Genomic DNA, 23876 nt, shown 5'->3' with positions numbered 1-23876 from the left:
CGATTTTCAATAAATCAGATTCAATAAAGGCTATCCCTTCGAAAACAGAGAGAGAAAAAAAATCTATGGGGCAAGTGGCAATTCTTCATAAATAGAGGGGTCATCCCCACTATACGTATATTTATTGTTACTAATATTTATTCAAAAACTATTAGAACCTGTACTTGTTTCGACTTGACATCTATAAAATAAAACTCATTTTTCATTAGCTGTATTTCTTTCTTAAGTGTCAAAAAAGTTTTATAACAATTTTTTGGCGACAGTCAAGAGAATATTTCTATGAAGTCTGGTAAATTCGTAAAACTGTAGAAATAATTTCCTCGGACTTGATTATCCTTCATATCATTAAAATGAACTGAGACACCTGTTTTCAGCTGTACTGCAATCCAGGCATGCCTGCCTTTGTTACTTTTAGCACAGTGTAGAGACTCCTCCTCCGGTATAAAGGGAGACACAGGACCAAAGAACTTCAGTGCTAGCAGAGCTTCGACAGTCGCCAGAGTAAGCGAAGTGTCGGTCCCTTTGTGCTGTAGAACTTCATAAAGGTGAGATTAAGGACCGAGATTATCAGTAGTGAAAATTGCATTCGAATAGCCTGGATTAACCATGGAAGCGTGGCAAAGAGCTTACCACAGTTGAGATGTGTTCAGTGCATTTAATTCAGGGATTGTGGTTGAGTGTCTTCGTGTTTCAAAAGTGGATGTCATTCAGTTTAGAATAGAAAATACTAGCATTACTGTTCTATCATTTCAGAAAGTTTTACACCAAGTAGTCATGACCAGACCAAGGCCGTACCCAGGATTTTTTTCGGAGGGGGTTTTACTCAAAGTTCTTTTTTCAGGGAGAGGAGGAGGCTTACACAAAAAAAAACTTAAAAACCACATACAAAATTCGTTTATGTCCATTTTTGTTACATTTTTACGAGCTAAAAAAACATTTCGGGAGGGGTTCAACCCCCCCCCCCTCCCCCCTCTGGCTACGGCTTGAATCAGATCCATCAATTGAAAAGATGGGGGAATGTCCAGTGTGTGTTTTCTTATCCCCAAATCTTCCAAAACCCCTTTTTTGGTATTCTCACTGAGAAATACTTTGTTGGTATTTTCATTAAAAACCAACAAAACATCAAAGCCCCTCTTGGTTTTGAAAAGTAGATTTTAGCTCCCCGCCTAAAAGAAGAGTGAATAAACATCCCTTGAAAGAAACCACAGACATTTTAACTTTGTTTTTTATTTAACTCTTTTTCTACTTTGATTAAAAAACTCGGTTGGTGATTAATCATTTCTTATTATGTTTGTTCCGAGTAAACAGACAACACAAATTTAAAACGGATTTTGGGTGTAATATGTGTAGGGGCTAAAGTTGCGGTTGTCTGGAATCTCAGACTAAAGGTAATAACCAATAACTACTGATTATTAAATGTCTTGGGTTCTATAGCATACACTTTGACAAGAGAAGACAACTAGAATTTTGGGGAACCCAGAATTTTGCTTTAGAAGATACGTAAAATTTTTTATAAAGCTGAAATTACAAGAAAATTATAGTTCAACAGTTACGCCTTTTCGCAGTATTTCCTATAAAAGGAGACATTTTGTGAAGATATGGTTTATTCAGCGAGAAGAGGGGCGGGAGTAATTTATTGATTAGTCTTGGCCTCAAATAAAACTGACTATCCTTAGAATTTAGCCTTGAATGAACACCTGAATTTTCATTAATTACTCCATTTAATTACTACTTATTAATTAATATTATCATCTGGTAATTACTAATCAAGCAGTAATTATTAACAATAATTGATTCAATAATAGCATCTTGGTATTCATTACTTAAAATAGCTTCATGGTTAATTAATAGCATATAAAGTGATACTATTATTGTATCACTATTGTATAAAAACACATTTTTTGCTGAGCTTATTGTTGTTTTTTTTTGCTTCTTTTTTTTTTACTTGGATTTAATTGAAAATAACTACATTAAGGATTTCCTCAGCAATTTTTGGCAGTTAATCCTTTTGATTTCTCTTTTGAAGTTTGAATCTCAATAAAATGTGATTTTCCATGATTTGTTAGGAATTATAAGAAAATCTTAGGGTAGTATTACATTTCGTCAGTGTTGCCATATAGAACCGTCAAAATAAATATTTTTTACCGAAGAAACCTTTTTGGAAATGAGTTGAAAAAGGGGATAATATACTTTTAGTGTTATTTTCCCATTTGGAAAAGAGTATATGCCTCATAGATGGTGGAAAAAAATTATGTATCTTAAGCAAAAAATGCATTAATTTGCGCTTAATGGGAAATGTTTTTTTCAAAAATAGATTTAAAGTAAGATTTTTTGGCATTTTTAAGAAAAAAATTTGGCAAAAATAGGGTTTATCTAAAATTTATGTATGAGATAAATAACACCCAATCGAATTAATCACTAGTTTCCACTGTGACTATATCATCGCGACTGACATTCATACACGATTCTTTTATGGACATGTTTAGCTGCACTTGCATGCTAAACTACGTCCCGTGTTAGAAACTCATGCTTAGTCAGGAAATTATAGCTAAGGGTTGCCACCCCCTAGTGATTTATTACTATTTGTTGTGATTTTTTATTTTGCCTAAACAAAAAAATCACTAAATTTGTAAATTACTAGCTTATTGAAGAAAATCACTAAATCAACCAGAAAATCACTAAATCTAGTGATTTGTTTTACAGCGGGTGGCAACTCTGGTCTAGCTGGACCTGCATGTGAACACAACTTAGGTGGAGTCATAAATTAAAGTCATAAATTAGTCATATGATAAGTAAAATTGCAAAAAAGTCAGATTCAATATTTAAGCTTCTAGGAAATAGGGCGTCAAAATTCTAAGACCTGGTGCTCTGGCCATGTCCCCTGATGTTCCAAACTTTCAGACTGAAAAATTTGTTAGCCAGTCCTTTAATTGTTCAGCATCCAAAAGTAAAATGATTAATTAGCTTTGTTATTATCAAGCAATTCCTTGTAACGAAACAGACAGTTCGTGGTAACGAAATGTAAGTAATGAGTGACTGGAAACTCTAAAAAAAAACTAATTTTGGTAATAATAGATCCGTCAAAATAATTGGCTTTTCATTCTGATTCCAAATATATAAAGTTTAATGTTACCCATCAAAAGCTACAACCCTGAAAAAAAAATTACCTGATCTTTCGAAAAAGGGGCAAACACCTCCCCAAAATCAAGGAGTCTTAATGATCACACCATCATATCCAGCGTGTCAGAGAGTCCAGTGTAGACAGACCGATGGTTGAAAAGGGACATCCCCCCTCCTCATTTACAGAATTACTTGTGCTCGTTTTAAGTTTTTATGTTGCCCCCCCCCCACTTTAATTTGAAGAAACTAGTCTGTTTTTAGTGAATATTAAGTTAAAACGATATACTCATGACCCATAAGCTATAACAAAAATAAGGTAAAGAGTCGGACTAAAGGTATCGGACTTTAGAGTCCTTGCAGGTTGTGCTGATCTTCATTTCATGGCCCTTCAGCCACAAAGTGCAATCAAGGATTGGGGGCAGCCATCCTCTGCTTTCGCACACCCTTACTGTTTACCTTCGTCAGATTTCTCCCGGCATCCATTAAGAACTGCGCCGACTGTGGCTGAGCGTAAAAAGTAAGGCCACCGATTACAATAGGTGAGAAACGTCAAAAACCAAGGGTAGTCACATAAGTTCTTTGGAATAAGAAAGTCTCCTGATTTTTGTTGGATTGGGAGGGGGGCAAACAATTTTTTGCAATGAATTTGTTTATTTATTTAGAATAGTCCGATATCCTAGATTTTGTTTGCATTTTGAGCCTACCAAGAGAGAAGATCACCTTCCCCCCCCCCCCCTGATACCCTTTTAAGAAGAAGCATTATATTTTAAAATGAGGAAACTGGATATGTAGCATAAGAAAATAAAAAATTTGACTTTATCTTTTTTTCTCTTCCGGATATGTTTTTAAACATGTAGCCTCATGCATCAAAGTTTCCATAAAACTGTGTTTAGAATTTCCCTTTGTATTTCATAATAAGAATCCCTATTTTCCATCTATTTATGCTTAATAATCAATATAATTTATAATTTAAAAGAAAAATATCGATGGATTTTCTTTAAAAGTCTAATTATGTTCCGATCTTCGGTTAACAAAAATTGTTATGTTCCCGTTTATTTTGGTTACGACGATCTAAGTAAAAAGTTAAAATTTTTTAGACACTTGATCTTTTTTTAGGGATACTTATTTTTTTAAATTAGCTGAACTTTTATATATTTGGAATCAGTGTATTATGAATATTTCTTCCATCACGATTCCACATTTAGAGTTTCAGCCACTAGTGGCATGGTTACTCTTTATTCATACTATGTTAATACAAACGAGTTTACGAGAAATTAAAACATTTTGAGCTTTAAAAAGGAATTTTGTAAATTTTAAGGTGAAAAGAGGGGGGGGGGTCTAAAATCTTTTATATCGAATGTTGAACATCCCTGGGAAAAAATTTTAATAAGAAAAAACAAAAACTTTAATAAAAATTAGACAATTAAATAAGAATTGTATTTTATTATTAATTTTGTTTATAAACTTAAAAAAAATTCATTTTATTTCTTCTATTTTTATTAATTTGTTTAGTTTTATTTTGTATATAAATTTATGATGATGCTTTTATTTCATTTTTTTTATTTATTTGAACACTCCTGTTTCACCCCTACTACATTAAATACCCCTGAACATAACGTATTTAACCGAAATTGTCTTTATTTCATTTTTTTGCAGAGTATAAAATGGCAAACAACTGGGATAACCGTGTCCGCTTCATTGTCAGATACATTTATGGTAAGTGAACAGTCTATTTAAAAAAAGAAGTCCTGAAAGTTTTTTTTTTGGTAAACGTCAAAAAATGACCTGATTATTGACAATTTTACAGATAAATTCAATAATTATACAAATATTTTGGTGTAAATATCTGTTTTTGGTACAAATAGCTAAGTATCCGTATTCGACCCTGAGTTATAAAATACTATATTTGATATAAATATAAAATATAGTTATAATATTAAATATATAGTTATTACGCATTTTATATTAAAAACTGCAAGTAAACAGTTTATGTTAAAAAAAAGCTCTGATTTTTTTTTTTTTTTTTTTTATTTTTTTTTTTTTTAACGCGAATAAAAGTCCTGATTACTGACAATTTCACACATAAATACAATAGTTGTACAAAATTTACGTTAAAATATCTGTTTCTGGTACAAACGCTAAGTATCAGTGTTTGGTCCTGAATCCTTATTTTTTCTTACGTTTTGGGAGTCCCCAAATGATTTTGTGTGCAGTCTTAAGTTCTTTACATTACCTCTGGGGAAAAAAAGAAGATAATAAATTTAGTCATGCTCTATTGTTCACGTAAAGTATTATCTTCACTATGTCTTTTTCAGGCGAAGTCGACAGAGTAAAAACAGATTTTTTTCATTGAATGTGACTTTTCATGAAATAAAAAAAAGAAAAAAGTTTGACTTGCCTTTTGAGTCTATAAGATTGGAGCTGTTGGAAAAAAAACAAAATGTTACGGGAACGTCACCTGAAAAAGCAATGGCGACGACGCGGCTTAAATGCTTATTTTATCAGTCGGCTTAGAAGTCGGAAAACAATCGACGTTAAACCTTAGTGGCGCTTTTTTTTGTCCAGTTTCTTATGAAAATATTTTGATATTATTTTCAAAGAAGCTATTCTGATAATGAAATAACTGAAAATAACTAATAAATTAACAATTAATTCATAAAATGAAAATAAGTTAAAAAAAAGCATTGAAATCATAATAATTAAGATAATTAAATTAAATGATTGATAATAGTTCAATAAAGTAATTAAAATGAGAAAATATTTTGATAGAGGTGCAAATTAATTCAAATGTTTCGGTAGGGTAAACGGATAAAGATACTATGCTGTTCACAGACCGCAAACAAATTCCTCAGTTCACTGCAGCAAATCATTTCCAACCGGCTTGACAGATTTGTCAGTCATTTGTCTAGAGTTAAAGCGGCTATATATTTGAATTTAAAGAAGCGCGAGTAAATAGTTTTATTCTATTTATATATCAGGTTTCGATGACCACATAAATGGTCCTGCGACATAAATATCGTTTCCGCAAAATTGTGAGACAACACTTTAGTTTTTTGTTTGGAATGTTAATGTCGTGAATAACAGTTGAGAAACAACAGAATTATTGGAACGGAAATAATTTTGGAGTTAAATTCCGTAAAATTAAATTTATATTTGACTGCATAGTTGTAAACAATCACACCAGGGACTTTAGCCTGTGAAATAAATTGGGGGCTTTCCAAGAAAAAAGGGGCTCAATATGCTTACAAATTTTAAATTTTTATATGGAACTAGCAGAAGAGCCGGCTGGGCGATAGGCGTAAAAAATAGTATCGCTAGACTGGAGACAAAAATTGGTACTTTCGTATTAGCCAGTACACACTCGAGAAGTGAACTTAGGTTAATCCTAATAAAATAAACCAATGTATAATAGAGATATAATACTTTATTAACAAAATTATGGGATCTACAACTCAGAACTACGCACCCAGAACACATAAATGTCTACAACATAAATAACTACTACAGTTTGTCTCCTGAGAAATCACAACAAACTTATAAGCGAACGTCTCCAGTGTGTACTGGCTAATACGGAAGTACCCTAGATTTATACGAAGAAAAAAGATCCTCTCCCCTCTTTAATCCAGTTCTTTTCCGTATGCTCATGAAAAAGTCGAATATCGCTTTGTCAATCCAAATATGCAAATTCTACTCAAAAAGGTTACTTTTAGTCGAATATTTGATTAATTGTAATTATTTATTGGGGCTACGCTGACAGGAATATATTGTAATCCTAAACTTTATAACGTTGTAACATCGAAAAACTTGCATTATTTTAAAAATAGGAGTTAATCCCCCCCCCCCCAAAATGCAATCTTAATCGCAATTTTGTAATGACATTCAACATTTATAAGAGCCCTCAAGGTACCGTCTACAAAACGTAAAAATCTCATATTTCTTATGATGTAGATGAAAATTCAGATGATCTTGGACTTTACCTTTGATTATATATATATATATATATATATATATATATATATATATATATATATATATATATATATATATATATATATATATATATATATATATATATATATATATATATATATATATATATATATATATATATATATATATATATATATATATATATATATATATATATATATATATATATATATATATATATATATATATATATATATCTTTCAAGTAATTATGCTAGTATTGTTTTATAATTTTGGTTTTAGTATTAATTGTCACTTATATTAATGTAAGTCTAATTTTATGTTTATCTATTTGCTTTTCTAACGACGGCTTTTAGATACAGAGCCGAAATATTCGTTCAATAAAACGTGACTGTTTTAAAATATTTCCTGTTGATATTTGTAAAAATCCCTGAAAATCACAGTTTTTGCGTGTAATAAAATTAAGGCAAGTCCTGTGAACAAATAATATCCAGGATAATTTAAGAACATGGAAGACAAACCTTAAACTATTAATCTGCACTTAATTACATCATACAATTATCCCTTTAATTTAAAAATAATATCTGTTTTACGGACAATTGAGTATCTTTATATATCTTTATATATATATGTATATATATGAGTATCTATATATATATATATATATATATATATATATATATATATATATATATATATATATATATATATATATATATATATATATATATATATATATATATTATATATATATTATATATATATATGCATGATATATATTTTTGTGCCTCTCACATTAAATTAAAACTGATTTTACAGATGTTGACAACAATGGCTTTTTGGACAAGAATGATTTTGAATCCATGGCTTTTCGTTCTACAGTATTAGAAGGAAAGGGAACCCTCGAAGCGACAAGACAAAAAACCAACACGAAGCTTTACATGGATCTTTGGGACAAAATTGCAGAGCTCTGTGACTTTGATAGGGTATGCACTAAGGCACATTGACAATTATATTTACTAAGATTGATATTTTGCTATTGCCCGGGCGACATTATAGCCACACTTGTGGATCAAATTAGGAACGACTACAGTGCCAATAATTTATCTCTTGCATAGTTTTGGGAGTTGAGTAAGGTTCAGTTATCAAGCGTAATAGATATAATAGACCAATCAGAGCGAAGGTGTGAGGCGTGCTTTTTAAACTAGAAAAATCTGAATCTGTTTCGGGCTACAAATACAAAATGTAGAATTAAGCAACAATAATTGGAAACAAATTTGAAATAATTGGAAACAAAAACGTTCTCAACCGTTTCTCTTAATGACTGCTATCACAAAACCGACAATAATAAATAAATACCAATTTCATTCGGTATAAAGGTGAAAATCAAATTTCTTAGCTCCAGATTTCAATTTTAAAATCAATAACTTTAAGACTATAAATAACCTGGCTGCACAGGGTCTAGAGAAAACAGGCTGCACAAAATCTAGAGAAAGTTGGGACTGGCAACTGGCAAAAGTTGGGTGATTGTTACTTTATTTGCCATTCCCTCCCTGAAATGGATTCTTGAATGAATACAGGTCCCCTAGTGATGCAATAGTATACACAATGGCTTCCCTTCCAACTAGGAATGGAGAAATGGCATCCATAGTCCAAGAGCGGTTTTTAATAAATTAAGGCCTTTGGTACATGGTCGGTGCTTTTTTTTGTATCTGAGTTTGGGGTGGTCCTAGCTTATTCTGTGCCGTTTTGGAAACTGACAAATAAAATAGATGAAATACTAGATCTCCCATACAGGGGCAAATCTTTTGGATTTTTATTGGGGGAGGGGGCAAGAGGGGTCCATATCTGGATAGTCAAAGGGCGTGGGATGTATAATATTTTTTCTCCACATTATTGGGGGGGGGGACTGCCCCCCCTGCCACCCCCAAGCGACGCCCCTGCGCCCATATGTAACAACCATTGATATCTTGTATACAAAAAAGAAATATTTTGGTTTTAAAAAATTATATTTTCGTCCTGGGGTGGGGGGGGGGGGTATAAGAAAGGTAGTAAAGCAGGGGAGCTGTGTCCTTTTTTTTCATCAAAATCTAAATATATAATTGAATTTCTGTTTTCCTAAGGCAACGGTTTTAACAAGCAATGGTTCTATTGGTACCCTGAGTACCTATTAGTATTAAATAAAAAAAACAAGTTTTTTTAACTGAAAGTAAGGAACGACGTTAAAATTTAAAACGAACAGAAATTATTCCGTATATGAAGGGGGCTGTCCCCTCCTCAACGCCTCGCTCTTTACGCTAAAGTTTTTTTATTGTTTAAAAAAATAGAGTTGTGAGAAAGTCAAACTTTAGCGTAAAGAGCGAGGCGTTGAGGAGGGGACAGCCCCCTTCATATACGGAATAATTTCTGTTCGTTTTAAGTTTTAACGTCGTTCCTTACTTTCAGTTAAAAAACTTGTTTTTTTTATTTAATTTTTGAACGTTTTTGAATTAATGCAGGTTTTGATTTTGGCTCACCGTACATGAATAATTAAAACAAAATTTGCATATCATATTTGGTTAAATGGCTTTCTCGAAACTTGTTTAATTTTATTTACGAACGTTTTTATTAGTAATAAATATACGTAACTTAGAATTAACTTACGTAACGAACTTCTATATTCATAAATTTTTAACACGTATATTAGGGGGTTCGCCCCCTAGCCAATACCCTGCTCTTTAAACTATAGTTCGAATTTTTTTCCAGTTCTTTAAAAATGACCTCTTAATCACAATCAGTTGATCAGTTGAAAAACTTGTTTTTTTTTATTTAGTTCCTGATCTTTTTTTTTAATAATGCTGGGAAATCCGGCGCCCCCTTCATAGCAATGTCCCTTCCCCCATGAAAACTTCCTTCATGGAAAGATCCTTCCATATAGCCCCCGACCCTCTCCTTCCCCCACCTACCACAAAAAATCTCCTCTTAAAAAGTCTGTATATTTCCCAATAACCAATACTATATGTTAACATTGAGTAAAGTTCATAACTTTCAGCCCTCCCCCTGGGGACTTTGGGGGATCAAGTCATCCTAAAAGAAATTTTTATAATATTTTCGACCATGCTGAACAAAATGGCTATCTCAAAATTTTGATCGGGTGACTTCGGGGAAAAAAAGAGCGTGGGAGGGGGCTTAGTTGCCCTCCATTTTTTGGTCAATTAAAAAGGGCAGTAGAACTTTTAATTTCCGTTCGAATTAGCCCTCCCATGATATTCTAGGACCACTGGGTCAATACGATCACCCCTGGAAAAAAAAACAAAAACAAACAAACAAATAAACAAACAAATAAACACGCATCCGTGATCTTTCTTCTGGCAAAAAATGCAAAAATCCACATTTTTGTAGATAGGAGCTTGAAACCTCTACAGTAGGGTTCTCTGATACGCTGAATATGATGGTGTGATTTTCATTTAGGTTTTATAACTTTTAGGGGTCTTTCTCCCTTTTTTTGAAAATCAGCCAAATTTTCTCAGGCGCGTAACTTTTGATGGGTAGCACTAAACTTGATGAAAATTATATATTTGAAATCAGCATTGAAATCTGATTCTTTTGATATATCTATTGGTATCAAAAACCCGTTTTCTAGAGTTTCGGTTACCATTGAGCCGGGTCGCTCCTTACTTACAGTTCGTTACCACGAACTGTTTGACAGAATCGCTTTTTATCTTATCTACATTGCTTTATTGATTTCCCTGAGTATCAAAATTAGCATCTACATTTCATGCTCATCTACATTTGATGTTCATTTGAAAATCTCATCTACAATGCTTGATTGATTTCCCTAAGTATCAAAACGAGCATTCGGCTTCTCCGTTTTGAACTACTTTACATTTTTCGGGTTCTGAAATTAGCTAGCTACTGGCCTGCCTGAAGACCCAAAAAGGCCTGAGCCGGGAACGGAAGAACCATTTTTAGTTTTACCACGTAAAAAGCCATATATTTTCAAAGTTATAAGGCAAATTAGTAAAATTTGAAAACATGTCAATGCAGTTTATGCTTCTGCTTCGCTTTTCTCATATGTGGGTTCTTTCCATTTTATTCCATTTTTCAATTTGGTTCTCCTGAAAAACACCTTGAGAGGAAGTATTAATGCATTAAATAAATCCTTTTGGACCGAAACATATAGGATTAGGCGGAACTTGAACTCTATTTTCATTTGATTCTTTCAGTTTACATCTTGGAGATGAAAATAATTTAGAAATCCAATTAAATAAAGTGCGTGAATCGAATAATGATAACGTTATGCAAATGAGGAAAAGAACCACAAACGTTAGTTTTTAGAAATATGCAGTGCGTTTACAAGCATTTCCTTTTAGGGGGGTCTGAAGCTAAGCTTAGAGGGAGGAGATGCTAACAAAAAAGTCTTCAAATGGCTGTCCTAAACACGAATTCGCACATTTTTTATTTTTTTTATTCCAACATTCACGGCGCCAGGTACTTCAAAGTATCTGATATGTCGCTATTCATTTACCTCGTTCAATGGTCTCGAGGTTTTAAATGTCTATTGAACCTTCTTTTGAAGGTATCAACAGAGGGATTTGCAGGGATAATATCCCCAGGAAGATCGTTCCAGATAGAAGTGCAACGCCGGATGAAGCTGTTCCTCAAGTACTCGGTTTTCGGCGTATCCTCCTTTAGATAATTGGACCGAGCTGTGTGCCTTCGTGTCTGCCTTGTCGGCTGGACAAAGGGGGGCACAATTCGAGAGAGCTCGTCTGAGGGAGGCGAATTCAAGTACTTGTAGAAAACAGCCATTGACACAACATCAAACCTTTCATTTAGAGGCTGGAGACAATCACATTTACATGGGATTATCATAATATATTTCATTTCAACATTGTGGCATCAACACCACTTTTTTAAGGGGTATGAAGTTAAGCTTGGAGGGAGGGGTGCTTAGAAAAAATCTATTCAAATAGTTATCATAAATAAAATTTTCGTGCATACACAAGATTTCTACACGGATTAGAGGGGGCATCGGAAGGGCAGGTTGGAACTATCCGGGCTAAAGAATGGGGCTATCTGGCTATTTCACCGGTGACAGGATATACTAGATTAACACTCTTGGACACAGGACACTCTTTTCATGGCACTAGTTAAAATAACTCTTTGAAAAAATAGTTAAGTACCGATAGCATTTTGGTAAAACATATAATAAAAAATTAAAGTACCAATAGCTTAAAGTACAGGGGCGGATCCATGATTTTCTTAGGGAGGTGCAGAATAGGTTGATCTCAAAAAATAAGGGGGGGGGTGCAAAATAGGTTGATCCGCTAAACTTGCGTTATGAGCAAGTTTAATTAACGCAAACTTGAGTTAATTAAGTAAATTAGACTACTTTAGACTACGATAGGTGGAGGCGCACGCCCCCCTCGCGCCCCTGAATCCGCCACAGATAAAGTACCAATAAAAATATAAAATGTGGCATAAAATGGTATAAAATGTTAAAGAACCAATAGCATAAAGTACCAATAAAATATAAAATATGGCATAAAATGGTATAAAATATTCAAGTACCAATAGCACATGGTACTATTAAAGTACCATGAAGAACCATCAAAATAAACATTTTTTTGTCTTTCGGGCAAGTTAGCTGGATTTGCAAAATTTATCTTTTATCTGTCTCAAGAGTATGAAGTTTTTTAGGGCAGAACCACAATTATGTATTTGTTGCCACGTTGAAACATTGAAATAAACAATTAAAACTGATTAATTAATTTTGACAACGCATTTCGTCCATGAAAGCTCAAACACTAATCTTTTGATTCCCAAAGACAACTAAATCTCTAAATTCTTGAACTATTTGTTTTCATGTGCTTTAATTTATTTTGTAGAATTTTTTACCCAAGTTTCTTGCTTTTTATTTAGCTCCCGCTACTGTCAACAACTGCCTAAGTGCATATTAAGCACTTTTTCATAAAAATTGAATTTCTGACCTTTACTTTTTTTTATAATACGTATTGTTGTGTAAGTTTCCGCTTAACCAATTCAAAAAATCAGATTTTATTTTCAATGTCGTTGGTAATTTAAAGACAGATAATTGTTTTAAAAGGGAACTTTAGGAGGGCGTCGAATTTATTCAGAATTCCTTTTATTCACAATCTAGAGAGTAAAACAATTATAGAAATTCCATTATAGAACGGAAATAAGATGTGAGAATTGATTTATGACAAAATTTTGGCAAGAAGAAACAAACTGAACGAAATCATACATCTTAACTGTTTGGTAGTAATCAATGTTTTTCTTTTGAAACCGATTTTTGTACAACAAAGCAAGATATATATTATTTTAGAAATGCTACAGAATTAAGAGAAAGAATTAAAATCATATAGAACTTATTAACAGTGGCCTACCCAGAATTCGGCTGTGGAGCAGGGTTGCCACCACGGTCAGTTCCTAAAGTGCTATAAGTGCCCAAATTTGCGAGCTACACAGGAATTTTTGATGCTACAGTCAAAAAATTAATTATAATAGCACTAAAATAGCACTTTCGTGTTACAGGTGTGGCAACCCTGAGCACGTGTTCAAGGAGGCACACTTGTGCCTCTATAAAGAGGCGACCCACCACAATGTTAAGCGGTTTCAGGTCCTAGAGGTCGCAGAGAGACAGCGGTAATCGCATTTTGTAGCCCAAGCTCAAACTAAGAAACGTGCAAAATTTCATCCTCTTCCGACTTTATCTTCATGGGGTAAACTGGGCCGGAAGTTTCGACCCTCCCACCACAGCCCCCCTTTGACGTTGTCTGATTGGTCCAAAATTTAGAGGTTAAGCTTTCCTAGGGCCCGGGAGCTTATCCTCGAAATTTCAGCTCAATCCAATCACTCCTTCCCTGTTTTCAAAAAAACAAATATAGCCACTTAAAATTCATCATGTCTTTTTTTTTCTTATCCACGCCTACAGGCCACAGTTGGCAACTGATCCGGGTGAATGAGGACTCATTCGAAGCAGAATTCGACCTGTTAGGGCCTTTTGATATTTTCAGACCGAAAAAATTATCCCCCGAATTTACATTTACGAAAAACCTCGTTTTCCTATAATAGCCCGTGTTAATTTTTCCCACCACAACCCCCCTTTAACGTTGTCTGATCAGGCTGACTGTTTAAATTTATTGTTTAAAAAAAATAGTTGTGAGAAAGTCAAACTTTAGCGTAAAGAGCGAGGCGTTGAGGAGGGCACAGCCCCTTTCATATACGGAATAATTTCTGTTCGTTTTAAGTTTTAATGTCGCTCCTTACTTTCAGTCTAAAGAAATTTTTTTTTTATTTAAAGGCCGCGAAAGCGGGGTTTGGGGGCGGCAGCCCCCCAACTGTGCCTCCTAATCCCTGTACGTTTTAAGGCCTCTTTAACTCTTTAGAAAACGTAGTTTTTTTCAAATAATGCACATTATACCATAGTGCTAAAGTAGTACTTTCATATTACTGGTGGCAACGTGGAGGGAATCTAAAAGTGTACTAAAATAGCACAAAGAGAAACTGTTCCGTTTTTGAGCTGGACTGCCCTCTCTTCAACCCTTCATTCGTTGCACTAAAGTTTTCTCGTGCTTTTAAAAAGATTTTCATCTCAATTTGGCCTCTGTGTTTCAGCAGTTGTTCTTAAAGAATTAGGACATTAAATACAATTTTAGCGTAAAGAGTGGGCAGCCGGAGCGGCTGAGGAGTTGATGAGGGGCTGAGGAGTGAGCAGCCCTTCACACACGGAATAATTTCTCTTCGTTCCAGTTTTAAACACTGTTCCTTACCTAACCATATTAACCATTTATCTTGTATACTCTAAGTGACTTTTCAGGAATGAATGCGCTGCCGTGCTACATTACTTCCTCTATAACTGGGAAGCTACACATACAGTTCTTGATACTTTTATCTTGTATACTCTAAGTGACTTTTCAGGAATGAACGCCCTGCCGTGCTGCATTACTTCTTCTATAACTGGGAAGCTAAACATATAGTTCTTGATACTTTTATGTTGTATATTCTAAGCGACTTTTCAGGAATGAATGCGCTGCCGTGCTGCATTACTTCCTCTATAACTGGGAAGCTACACATACAGCTCTTGATACTTTTATCTTGTATACTCTAAGTGACTTTTGAGGAATGAATGCTCTGCCGTGCTGTATTACTTCCTCTATAACTGGGAAGCTACACATACAGTTCTTGATACTTTTATCTTGTATACTCTAAGTGACTTTTGAGGAATGAATGCGCTGCCGTGCTGCATTACTTCCTCTATAACTGGGAAGCTATACATACAGTTCTTGATACTTTTATCTTGTATACTCTAAGTGACTTTTGAGGAATGAATGCGCTGCCGTGCTGTATTACTTCGTCTATAACTGGGAAGCTACACATACAGCTCTTGATACTTTTATCTTGTATACTCTAAGTGACTTGTGAGGAATGAATGCGCTGCCGTGCTGCATTACTTCCTCTATAACTGGGAAGCTACACATACAGTTCTTGATACTTTTATCTTGTATACTCTAAGTGACTTTTGAGGAATGAATGCGCTGCCGTGCTGCATTACTTCTTCTATAACTGGGAAGCTACACATACAGTTCTTGATACTTTTATCTTGTATTCTCTAAGTGACTTTTCAGGAATGAATGCCCTGCCGTGCTGCATTACTTCCTCTATAACTGGGAAGCTACACATACAGTTCTTGATACTTTTATCTTGTTTACTCTAAGTGACTTTTCAGGAATGAATGCCCTGCCGTGCTGCATTACTTCTTCTATAACTGGGAAGCTACACATACAGTTCTTGATACTTTTATCTTGTATTCTCTAAGTGACTTTTCAGGAATGAATGCCCTGCCGTGCTGCATTACTTCCTCTATAACTGGGAAGCTACACATACAGTTCTTGATACTTTTATCTTGTATACTCTAAGTGACTTTTGAGGAATGAATGTGCTGCCGTGCTGCATTACTTCCTCTATAACTGGGAAGCTACACATACAGCTCTTGATACTTCTATCTTGTATACTCTAAGTGAATTTTCAGGAATGAATGCCCTGCCGTGCTGCATTACTTCCTCTATAACTGGGAAGCTACACATACAGTTCTTGATACTTTTATCTTGTATACTCTAAGTGACTTTTCAGGAATGAATGCGCTGCCGTGCTGCATTACTTCCTTTATAACTGGGAAGCTACACATACAGTTTTTGATACTTTTATCTTGTATGCTCTAAGTGACTTTTCAGGAATGAATGCCCTGCCGTGCTGCATTACTTCCTCTATAACTGGGAAGCTACACATACAGTTCTTGATACTTTTATCTTGTATACTCTAAGAGAATTTTGAGGAATGAATGCCCTGCCGTGCTGCATTACTTCTTTTATAAATGGGAAGCTACACATACAGTTCTTGATACTTTTATCTTGTATACTCTAAGTGACTTATCAGGAATGAATGCCCTGCCGTGCTGTATTACTTCCTCTATAACTGGGAAGCTACACATACAGTTCTTGATACTTTTATTTAGTATACTCTAAGTGACTTTTCAGGAATGAATGCCCTGCCGTGCTGCATTACTTCCTCTATAACTGGGAAGCTACACATACAGTTCTTGATACTTTTATCTTGTATACTCTAAGTGACTTTTCAGGAATGAATGCGCTGCCGTGCTGCATTACTTCCTCTATAACTGGGAAGCTACACATACAGTTCTTGATACTTTTATCTTGTATACTCTAAGTGACTTTTGAGGAATGAATGCGCTGCCGTGCTGCATTACTTCCTCTATAAATGGGAAGCTACACATACAGTTCTTGATACTTTTAAGTTCAATGAATATGTCAGGATTTCCAGGATTTTTTGGGGGGAGAATCGTAGTTTGTTGCCATAAGTTCCAGAAAACTCCACTTTTGCATGGCATGGTCTTGTTGGTTCCTAAAAAAGGCACTAGAACTTCTAGTTTGCTTTCGAATAAGCCCTCTCTCGATTTTGTAGGACCAGTTGTTTGATACAATCACCCCTGAAAAAAAAAGTATCCGTATTTTTCTTCTAGGAAAAACGACAAAATTCTACATTTTTGTAGATGGGAGCTTGAACTCTACACTAGGGTTCTCTGATATCGAGGAATATAATCGCGTGATTTGCATCAAGATCGCTTGACAATTAGGGTGGTATTTGCTCCATCTTTTTTTTAAATCAGTCAAATTTTTTAGACTCATAACTTTTGATACGTAACATGAAACTCAATAACTCTTATATATTTAAAAACAACATAAAAAGCCAATTCTTTTGATTTATAACTTTATCTAACTCGTTGTTGTCAAAGAATTTACTGTGATCAAAATTCTTTTGAACGCTATCAAAATTCCCTGTTTTTGTGTTTCCGTTACTGTTGGCCTGAGTCGCTCTTTACTTACAGTTCGTCACCACAAAGTGTTCAATTTCGTGATATAATATCTTTGGTATGGAAATGGGTAATTTTTAGATTTTGTAGATGTAGGTTTGAGACCTCTGCAACAGGGGTTTGACAACAAGCTGAGCTTGTTGGTTTAATTTTCATCAAGATCACTCGCCTTTTCCGTGGTGTTTTCAACCTTTTTTGAAAATCAAGTAAATTTTCTCAAGATCGCGGCCTTTGATGTAAAACTTTAAACTTGATGAGTTTTAGATTTTCAAAATCACCCTAAACTGCCGGTTCTTTTTTATGTATATATTGCTATCAATTAAAAAAAAAGAGATTCGGCTACTATTAACACGAGTCGCTCCTTACTCACGGTTTGTTATTATAAACTGTTTGAAAAACAGCATATCTTAGAAGCTCAATTTAAGCTCTTAAAAAGCTCGTTTTAAGCTTTTTTTAAGCTCTTAAAAAGCTCGTTTTATGAGCGTTTTAAGCTCTTGAGACGCTACAAAAACATACACCGTGTTTTAAGCCCAAAGGTTGATATTAAAAAAAAAGAATACTAAGAAATTATGCTTCGTTCAAATTTTAGATTACAATTTACACGCTACATTACCTTTAAAGTTATATTACAATTACTCTAAATACTACAACTAAATGTGCCAAGATGTTTCTTCCAACAGTTTAGGATTATAACTCAGGAATCAATCTTCAAAACCCTAGGAATAAGGAAAGGTAACGATAGTATTTTGATATCGTCTGATCAGAGTATATTTCAGGTCCTCGATTCATTCCTAAAATTGTCATTGGCCTCAATCAACCCAAACCCAAGCCCCTGTCCTCAAGGACAAAGAACCCAAGTCTAGCGGGCTAACCACTCGGATAAGATTGGCATATACCCTAACCTTATCAAGCTAGATAAAAAACTGCAAATAAAAATACGGGTGGAATAACCCAGAGTTTGATTCCGCAATGAGATTATGCGAAAGCGTATCTTATTCCGCGATTTTTTATGATTTTTCTTTTGGTTGTTTCAAAGCTATGAAGTTTTAGGGTAATATCATTTTTTGTCAGTAGAGATGTACAGAGAAGAAGATCCCTGGGATCCCCCAAAGGAAATGATAAGTTCTTCTAGGATGGGACTAGACTCTTACATCAAGGGCTTGGATCTCATTTTCCATTAGTATCACAAACACTATCAGCAATCACTAGAGGATAACTGTTCAAACACTGTTCCGGTGGTTTAGGAGAGCGTATCAAATGTCAATCCATAAGTGCTTTGATTTATTTTCGTGAAATTGCATCCAAAGGTAAATTTACAAAAGAATGATAATCACTCATATTTGGCCCTTTCAGAGCACTATAATGGCTCGAATGGTAAAGAAAGAGGCGAAAAAAAATTAAATAAGATAGTTTGCTTCACTTTCGGGGAAAATCCCCGTGGACTTGTTAAATAGCAGGCAAAAAACAATATATATGTGTAACCAAAATATGTTAGAAAAAACTCAAATAAGGAGAAAGAGAAAAGGTTACTTGCCAAAAAAAAGAGAAATGAAGAATAGCTCAGTCTTCTTTACTCTTTGGCGAGGAAGAGATTTTTCACTTTGTTACATAGATTCACGAATAACAACCGAGATTATTACAAACAGTCGGTGCAAATTTTTTTGTGATAAATTATACTTTTTTTTTGGCATAACATCCCCAAGCCCCTCAATTCCATAATTGTGAGAGTTTCTATTAACATAAGATACCGCAACACAGCAAACATGCTGAAACAAGATACCAAACATGAGAAATAAAAGTTCAAAATTGGGATAAAATCCTTTTTAATAGACAGTGTATATAAATTCACAAAATTACCTGATATTTCGGTCACATATACAGTGACCGTCATCAGTAGTAAAACATCAGTTTTTTTTTTAAATTTAAAAAAAAGGTTATTATTCTAATTAAACTGCCATTGTGTTTCAGGAGTCACTCTTAAACAAAAGTAGCAAAATGTCAAAGTGTAGTGGAAAGAGTAAGGTATTGATGAGGGGGCAGCCCCCCCTCATGTACGTAATAATTTCTGTTTGCTTTAAGTTCTAATTGTACTCGTTACTTTCAGTTGAAAATCTTTTTTTTTTTAATAATTAAAATTAGGAATGACCGAAACTTCAATTTTTAACCAGAGGTACCTCCATAAACAATTATTCAGGTTCCGGTAGTAACGAGTACCAGATTAATAAAAAGAAAAGTACGCCAAAAAATAGCAAAAAAATAAGCTAAAAATACATAGCATCTATCAGCTTAAGAAGAGGAACCTTTCCTTTGACGACGTTGCTATCTTTGGGAAAAAACAGACTGTTAATCCTTGGATTTTTACCAAGGGTGGATCCAGGATTTTTTTCGGGGGGGGGGGTACTAATTTTTGAATCAGTTTTCGACTAATTTGACAGATTTTTACCTAGGTTTTACTAATTTTCGACTTATTTTCGACTCGTTCAAAAATTTCGGGGGGGGGGGTTCAAACTGGGTACCCCCCCCCCCTGGATACGGCCTTGATTTTTATCGAATAAAAGCGCTGTTAAATTTAAGTATTTGTTTTTACTTAATTATTTTCAGCATTCAAAGTGCCAACGCTGATAAGAATTTGCTGCTTCCCTGAAGACCCCAGAATTTTAAAATAACCAAAAGAAAAATTTAGATTTAAAAAACAGGATTTCAGGTATGAAAAGACTTAAGGTGGGTTCAGGTGGGCACAAATTATTTGTATTTGGTGACCAATGTACTTTTTTGTAAATAGGCAAATTCTTCCAATTTCAAAAAGGTATTCATATCATTTCAGAATGGAGAAGTTACTGTTGACGAATTCAAAGAAGGAATGAAACAGATCTGTGCGAACAAAACCATCATTCAACTTCCAAAAGAGTTCCGAGATTTTATTGCTGCTAGCTTTGCCCAAATTGACATCAACGGTAAGACTAATGTTTCCTAACCCTTAAACAGTTTATCAATATTACCGAACTTAGTCAATTACGACTAGTGCCCTACATATGAGAAAAGGTCCTGTTTCTCTCTGGACCATGGAAGGGTTATTTAGAAGCGTTTGACAGAAATTGGAGCTAATTGATAGCCAATTCAGACGCATGCATAAGGAAAAATGTGATTGACAATTCGAGAATCCCCCTTTTTCCTAAATTACTTTGTTCCCCTCCCTCCGTTATATTTTGAAATATATCTTTTATGGTATTTTCATTGAAAAAGCCCCTTTCTTAGTATTGTCGTTAAAAGAATTGATAAGCCTCAGAATTTTCCTCCCCCTTAGAAAATGAAGAAAACATCCCCTCCCCCCATTTCTATAAATTCACCGTCGAAAAGTAAATTAGTTTCTAATTAAGATTTTACAATATTAACATTATTTTAAAATCCATTTGTGTATTTTTATTCCTTGAAAAGTTTCCATATACATAACAATATAGTGACAAAAATCCTCTCTTTCATCGATAAAAAAGGTCAATACTTTTTTTTTACCACTGAGTTACAAATAATTTTTTGAAAAGCAAATTTGACTAGGTTCATTTTAAAATAAATTTTAGAGCATTCTCGATCCTCACTATAATGAGCTAATACACAAGTAACCATCGGTACATTTTCACCAGAAAATTAAAGTATTTAAAGTCGATCATCCCCACCAAAAAAAATTCCAACAAAACATGCTCACAAGAGAATTAGTGCATAAAATAAAAGCCAAAAAAGGGATTCTTGTTTTAAAGTTTATCCACGGTTTGGTGTCCATACTTTGTCAAAATTGCCATCTGAGGGATGATATTGTATTTAATAATGCGTCGCAAAAATTAACCAATGGAAATAAAGCACACTTTTTAGCATGGAAATATAGGATAAATTTATCATATATATATATATATATATATATATATATATATATATATATATATATATATATATATATATATATATATATATATATATATATATATATATATATATATATATATATATATATATATATATATATATATATATATATATATATATATATATATATATATATATATGTATATATATATTATAGTTGCATATGTTTGTTGGTCCCTCTTTAGTATTGGACATACTCTTCAAAAATTCCTGACTATAAAACTCAAGAGACTGATATGAGGTAGCCTACATGTAGTCATATTTGTTTAGACGCCTCCCCTCCCCCCCAGATAATTTTACGATTCTCTGATATTACGAAATATTTCTTAAGTTATCACAATATACCAGACAGGGAATAAATAAATAATTATCAAATATAAAATAAATTCTTGCATAAGCCACACGAGCTTAGAAATTTTTTAGTGCCTCTAGCACAAGGTGGAGGAAGTCTTAAAGCCCTTATCCTTCCAAAAACAAAATTTTCGTGATTACACTATATTTATTATACAATTTTATATTCATATGTTTTTTAAATAGTTGATTGGTCATTTTTTTTTAATCTAGGGCCTTCAGTATGTTGCCCCTCCCAAAGAGAAACTTCCTTCACCCGCTATCCAAAGAACTTCCTATTAACTGAAAACGGTTTGTATATTTTCAGGTGACGGCTTAATTGGCATTGAAGAATTCCGTGTAGACTGTGTCAATCGCTTGGCCTTTAAGGATAGTAATGCCATCGACGCTTCGTTTGAAGCCCTTCTTTCCGTATGTATTTACATTATTTTTTTCAAGCCCGGGATACCCAGGTTTGCTGGATAGCCGGCATCCAGGGATACTCGGGATCGCTTGGCCTTTAAGGATAGTAATGCCATCGACGCATCATTTGAAGCCCTTCTTTTCATATACATTTACATTCATTTTTTTAACCCGGGTATACCCCTCAGGAGAGGGGAATATATAATTACTTAACCTTAACAAAAATTCATAAACTGTGCCCTTCGGAAGACAACTAATTACCGTCTAATGCCACATCCAGTACCTGAATGCGAGAGAGAGAGAGAATTAGTCAATTATTAGAAAAAGAAGACAAAAACAAGGGAAAAGATATAAAAATGATTTGCCTTTAAACTCCAGGGAGGATTTAGTGCTAAAATAAGCAATAAATTCCATCATAGATCAGCCAAACAAAAACCAAAAAAAAATAAAAGAAGAAGTTGAAGTGAACAAACAGATTCAACACCACACGCTAAAATTCTACTAAACTGTATTCACAGGGGGATATGAAAAAATTAATCAGAGCATGTAATTTTACTTAAAATCATTTAAATAATTCCAATAAAACAATTCAAGATCGTAAGAATAATTTTTACAGTACTCAGGAAAAAAAAATTGATGCAATTTCAACTTATTTCTACGTTATTCAAACTTAAGATATATCATGTTAATTTGGGCACGAGTAGAAAACCCTTCCCTTTAGTTAACATATCTATAATGGCTGTTAATGCTAGTCGTTAGGTCAAGGTAAGTCTAATGTACAAAAACCTGTTTTGGGTTGTAGGTCCCTAAAATGGGACCGAAAAAAGGCTAAAAAACGGATTTTCTTATCAAATCCAATCGGGATTGAAAGTCTTTTGGCTAAGAAGACCCAAATCCAGAAAAAAAAAAAATAGATCTCCAAAAACAGGGTCCGAGAAAGGGTGAAAAAAAGACCTTTCTGGTCGGCTTGAAACTAAAAACCGTAAGTTCCGTCACTTAATTGCTCTTTTCTGAAATAGTTCAAAATAATCGAGGGAACTGAAATTCAAAAGGAAAGAACGAAAGCAATAACGGGTTTTCTGAAAATGGATAAAAACAGTTTTTTCTCCGAATGATTTGAAACTGCTTGAAAGTTCATGAGCCAAGATGATTTTCTGGGGGCATTGGCCCCTGGAAACTGGGACAAGAAAATATTTTTCGATTGGCGTTAAACTTATATCTGAAAGTCCTTGGGGACCGCAATTCACAAAATACAATTGAAAAAAAACATAGATTTTACTGAAAATATGACCAATAAACTTTCTCTCTGAACAGGGATTTTGAAAATCAGAGATAAGCATTTCTCGGTCGACTTTTACGTTACTTGTAAATAGGGAAGAGAAAATTTTATTGAAAACTAAACAACTTAAAGAAATTAACTTGATTCGATTCATTAAAAATAGGTACAATATTTTTCTATTTAAAAACTGTAGTCCATCAGCCGATACAAGTATTATACAGCGTGTCGGGTCAAACATGACTTGTTCATAAATATACATTAAATTAGATTTGCTTAAATGAAAGTATTTTCGACATAACACCTCTAAATTAGGTGTAGTTTTCTTAGAGCACACTGCCGTTCTAAGACGAAAAAATAAACTTTCAAATGGGAATAAATCCATTTATTTAGACAGTGAAAAACAGGTACAAAAATAACTGTTTTTTTTTTTTTTTATTCCAAAAACAGATCATTGGCTTAAAAGTTA

General features: G+C 33.9%; 1 protein-coding gene across 1 annotated transcript in view; it reads left to right on the top strand.

The window, feature by feature from the left end:
* Positions 1-449: 449 nt before the first annotated feature.
* Scp1 (Sarcoplasmic calcium-binding protein 1) overlaps positions 450-23876 on the top strand; it is a 30631-nt gene continuing 7204 nt past the window's right edge. Inside the window, exons 1-5 of the mRNA XM_089098856.1 lie at positions 450-545; positions 4777-4836; positions 7890-8056; positions 20288-20417; positions 22037-22140. Coding sequence (XP_088954982.1) covers positions 4785-4836; positions 7890-8056; positions 20288-20417; positions 22037-22140 — 453 coding nt within the window. The 5' untranslated portion in view covers positions 450-545; positions 4777-4784. The remainder of the gene's footprint in view (positions 546-4776; positions 4837-7889; positions 8057-20287; positions 20418-22036; positions 22141-23876) is intronic.

The sequence above is a fragment of the Artemia sp. Qi Xiang Cuo genome, chromosome 13, assembly GCF_049724085.1.
Source record: "Artemia sp. Qi Xiang Cuo chromosome 13, ASM4972408v1, whole genome shotgun sequence".
NCBI classification, from domain to species: domain Eukaryota; kingdom Metazoa; phylum Arthropoda; class Branchiopoda; order Anostraca; family Artemiidae; genus Artemia; species Artemia sp. Qi Xiang Cuo.
Note: the sequence above shows the minus strand (reverse complement) of the source record. Positions and strands in the feature narration are given on the sequence as shown.